Raw genomic sequence first — 4,657 nt, forward strand, 5'->3', positions numbered from 1 at the left:
CTTTTTTTAACAATCACTTTACCAAGCTTACTAAAATTTTATTCTAATACCATTAAATTAAAAATTTATTTTTCTTAAACAATAGCTTCTTTTATAATTATCATTCATCATATTTTGTAAATTTTACACATATTTTAATTAATTAATTAATTTTTTAAATGAATTTAAGGATATATTTTGATAATTCTGTCTGTGTATTTAGATATATTTTATTTTAATATTAACCATAAAAATTGAATTTCAAATTAATAAATGGATGAGTCATGAGTAAACTCAATTATCATTTGTTTAAAAATCAACCAAAAAACATTTGTTTAAAAAAAATCAACACAATAAAAAATTGTAGCTTTACTTTTTTAGCTCTTTCCTGCCTTAGAAACTCATAGTATTAGCACTCTCTGAGTCACAGTATTAGCACTCTCTCTCTCTCTCTCTCTCTCTCTCTCTCTCTCTCTCTCTCTATTCTGCTTTAGAAACACAGCTCCTGCGACCATCATAAAAGCCTTGAGTGATAGAACCCACTTTCCTCTCTCTCCCTCTCTCTCTCTCGCAGCTCCTTTCCTTGGTACTTGTTTCTCTACAATACAAGCTTCTTTAATGTACACCATTGACTATTCTTAAAAGAGAAAGTCCTAAAGTTATGACGCCATGAAGAGCAATACAATTGTGTTTAATGAAAGAGAGAAGAGGAGAGCACGCAGACAGAGAATTTCGTTAAGATAGTACATAGTCTCAAATGGGTGGGGATGAAGGTGGTAGCAGCTGGGCCACGGTGCCACCACCAATGGTGGCACCTTTGAATTTAGAAAGAGAAGACCATTGGAGACATTTTGATAACTCAGTGAATGCTGTGTCCTTTGGGTTCGTAGCTACTGCTATTCTAATATCAATGTTCCTTGTTATGGCTATTTTTGAAAGGTTTCTCAGGCCAAGATCATTGTCCTCCTCCTCTGCTGCGAGTACAAGGACTCCCACGGATCTCGAGGCTAATGTGGTTTCCCATTCCAAGCTCGATTACCCATCTCCAAAAGTACTCTCTCTCTCTCTCTCTCTCTCTCTCTCTCTCTCTTGTGTGTGTGTATGTACTGAGTAGCATTTCATTGAAGCAGACACCTGAGACGAGACGAGAACATATAATTTAGCTGCATTCTTTCTTGCTTTGCATTTCTGGGTTATAAGTACAACAACTAAAACTTAATCCCAAATTATTTGGGTCGGCAATACTGATCCTTTTTCATGATTGAACTCTGCATTTCTGGGTTAGATGCATCTCTTTTAAGTTTTCTTCTCTGTGCATGTCTTGATTCTTTATTTTTGGATACCTGCAAATGCAATGAGTATAGCTTCCAGTGACTGTGACTGTTCATTCTGCTTTCTCTTTTGTTTACAATCATAGTTTAATTTAGGCAGTTTTGACTGGTCATTCTTGCAATTTTAATATTCCTGTGGGTGTACACCACACCCTGTAACAAAGAAAAGTTTTTCCCTTTTTTCATTTCAACAAAAATTTTTCCAATGCTTTATATAATAGTGCTTTTGAGACATTTTTCTTTAGGTTTCAAGTTTTCACATCATATGATTATAACCTGTTTGACGTTGAATTCTGACTCTGAAATTGATTTTCTGAATAAAAGTATAATTTTAAATATCGTTGAGAAAAATAATTTAAAAAAATTTATTTTGTTATTTTATTGTACTTACCACTAAAATTGTTTAAATTTAATTTTTAATTATTTTTTAATATTCTTTAATTAATACATTTAAAAAAATAATTTTTTCAATAGTGATACCAAACAGTTCCTACCTGTTAATTCTTTTTTACAGTGATTGGTGACATAGAAGATAAGAATAAACGTCCGATTTATAGTCCTCTGTTGGGACGGTCCATATTGGCATGTCCTCATCATCTTCTTGCTGATGATTATTGTATGGCCTTCAACCTTTATTGTATTTATTAAATATCTCACCATCCTCAAAACTACTTAAGCGCCGCTGAACTAAAGCTGAATGGTAATGACTTCAATTTTTGAAAAAATTTTTCTGAATTTTAGAATTTATAGCTGGAGTGCAATTTTCAAAACCATGATTGCAAATGGCCTATATGATGAGAGGATAGTTGTCAGCATTTAAGCTTTGGTGTATTCAAGTTTCATGCTTTATTATAATGAAAGAAAATTTTCTATCATCTCCATAGAAGATTAGTTACTGACACTTTTTTTGGATTTTCTATACTGGTCTTCAATTATTATGTAAATAATTCATCATTTGAATTTCACCCAAATATATTATTATGACAGCCCTTTATCACAACCTCATTTGATCAATTATAAACATCACCCAACAATATTTTTATATGTGCATAATTTTATGCCAACATTCATTTATTGTCTCTGTTCATGCTTTGAACCTAATTTAGCAGTGTTCTTTGCAAGGTTGTCATATTTCTGCTCAAAATCTTTATTCTCCATGGAATTGCAAGTCTAATTCTCGTGTTTCTATATCCTAAACTTACTAGAGGCAAAAGGATTCACTATATCTAACCAAAGCATGTAATTTTGTCTCGTGTCCTAAAACCCTCATTGGATGATTAATTATTTATAGGCTTCTAGAGATAATAATTGAGTGCTTAAACCATTATTATTTAAAAAAAAAAAAATCAATACTACGACATTCAAATGAGCATCAAGAGAGGTATGGAAACATTTTCCTTGAATTATTGTTAAGAGAAAAAAAAATATTCTTCTTCGCAATCTCCAAGATTTGTCCCATTCCATTAAATGCATGCAAACATGTCTAGACACAATGGTCAAGTTTTTCAAGCTTGACTTTGTTGCGCAAGGATGCAAGTCCCTCACTATACGCCAACATGATCACCTGATATGATGCTGTATGTGAGAAAAACATATCCTTTAAGTATGAAAATAGTAGAAGATCTAGCTACATATATAAGCGCTATTGGCTTGCCATTTTCCATTGTTCCCTACCATCTACAGTACAGAAATGCTATATATATCAGCTCATGTGTTTTTGTCCATTTGTTAGCTAGATTTTTGTGATTTCCACCATGCATGTGTCGGCTCGTTGCAATCATATCACAGAAGTTCCATGCTAGATGTTGATAAAATAATTAATCCCTTGATTTGTGGAAGGAAACTTGAAATCCGGAGACAATGGTGTGGGTAACAGTTAATGCTTGCTAAGGAATTATTCTTATCTCTACTACTCTTAATATATTTTATGTTTTATAATTGTATCTTAAGAATGATAGAGTATAATCCCTTTTGTCTCTTTTGCCATTGCACCCATCTTCAATGAGAAAGTAATTGCACGGTGCCTTAGTTGTTGAACCCATTACGCACCCATAGCTTGTAAAACCATCATTTTCCTCCACCAATCACAATTCCGAAAACGACTATATTATATTGCTTATCTTTTATTGATATATCGATGTTCTCTTGCAGCTGCTAATACTTCTTAATTCTGTTAATTTAATTGTTTTAGCAGATGACAGTGTACGCCAAAGGAGTATCAGTGTTGATGCCAGGAGAGGATGCTCCTACTTTCCTTGCACACCCAGCTCCTGCGCCTTGCCCTCCTGAACATTTCATAAAGCCATTTCATCAGCACGGCCCTTGCCTCAGTTTCACCTTGCCCTCAACTTCAAGCTAAAAACCTGACAGAAAAATATGACAACTAACTAGATCAACAGGTCTTTCTCCACACCACACCACCCCCCTCCCTCCCCCTCTCTCCTCCCCAAACCACCCCCAACCAAATTCTATCAATGAGCACCATTGCTGGTGAATATTATACAGTTGAGATTCGACCCAAGCTCCCACTGCTTAATTATCTTAAGCACGTATATATAGAAGTTTGGTGTCTCAGTCTCACTCCATTCTCTTGTCAAATTCATGTTGTGATTGTACCATATGAAATCCATCTGGATTACACTTTCCATTGATATCACATGCATACTTTGTTGTTTTTTTTGACTGATTGCCTCTAATTATGGGAACATTATTAGAGGCTTAGAGCTATACTTCAAATTAATTAGATAAAATAATAAGAGCTAATTACAAAAAAAAAAAAATAATAATGAAAATTTTCAATTTTTGTAATTAAACTTTAAAGTTTGCACAATTGCCAATTAAATTCTCACATTTGATTGATACCTTAAATTGACTTGACCATCAATAAACCATTAGCATATTTCAACAAACAAGAAATTACAAGTCAAATTTTATTATACTTTTTATCTTTATCAGAACTTCAATCCTGCTCTGCAAATCATTAATTAGTATATCATTTTAATCACACTATTAACTGAGTTACATTCATTTCTTAGTACTTTTATTGTTAATTTCCTATAAATCTATAACTTTCTCCTTAAGAGTATTTCTTTGATGAAGCAAAAGTGTCAGTAGCTCCTTCTCTAAGCCATGGTAAGATGAATCAAACCAATGTAAAAAAGTCATTCTTCTTAATCAATTGTCTATTAATATTACTTATCAATAAACTTATAAAGTGCAGCTCCAAACCTAAATAGTCAAAATAAAAGTCATTACAATCACCTCTCAAGCACCATATACTAACGACTTATTAACGGTTGGGTCAATTTCAGACATCGATGAAACGTGAGAATTTAATTGGTAATTAT

General features: G+C 33.0%; 1 protein-coding gene across 2 annotated transcripts; it reads left to right on the top strand.

The window, feature by feature from the left end:
- The first annotated feature begins 412 nt into the window (after positions 1-412).
- Positions 413-3,988, top strand: LOC110657588 (uncharacterized). Of its 2 annotated transcripts, none has more exons than XM_058150106.1 (2): positions 413-1,030; positions 3,502-3,751. In XM_058150106.1, the coding sequence occupies exons 1-2, from the start codon at positions 737-739 to the stop codon at positions 3,667-3,669; spliced, it is 462 nt and encodes a 153-aa protein (XP_058006089.1). In that variant the 5' UTR covers positions 413-736; the 3' UTR covers positions 3,670-3,751. The 2 variants fall into 2 exon arrangements, with proteins under 2 accessions (XP_058006089.1, XP_021670526.1); XM_021814834.2 differs by having other exon boundaries at positions 418-1,030; positions 3,505-3,988.
- Positions 3,989-4,657: the final 669 nt, after the last annotated feature.

Source organism: Hevea brasiliensis, chromosome 7 (assembly GCF_030052815.1).
Source record: "Hevea brasiliensis isolate MT/VB/25A 57/8 chromosome 7, ASM3005281v1, whole genome shotgun sequence".
In the NCBI taxonomy this organism is placed as follows: domain Eukaryota; kingdom Viridiplantae; phylum Streptophyta; class Magnoliopsida; order Malpighiales; family Euphorbiaceae; genus Hevea; species Hevea brasiliensis.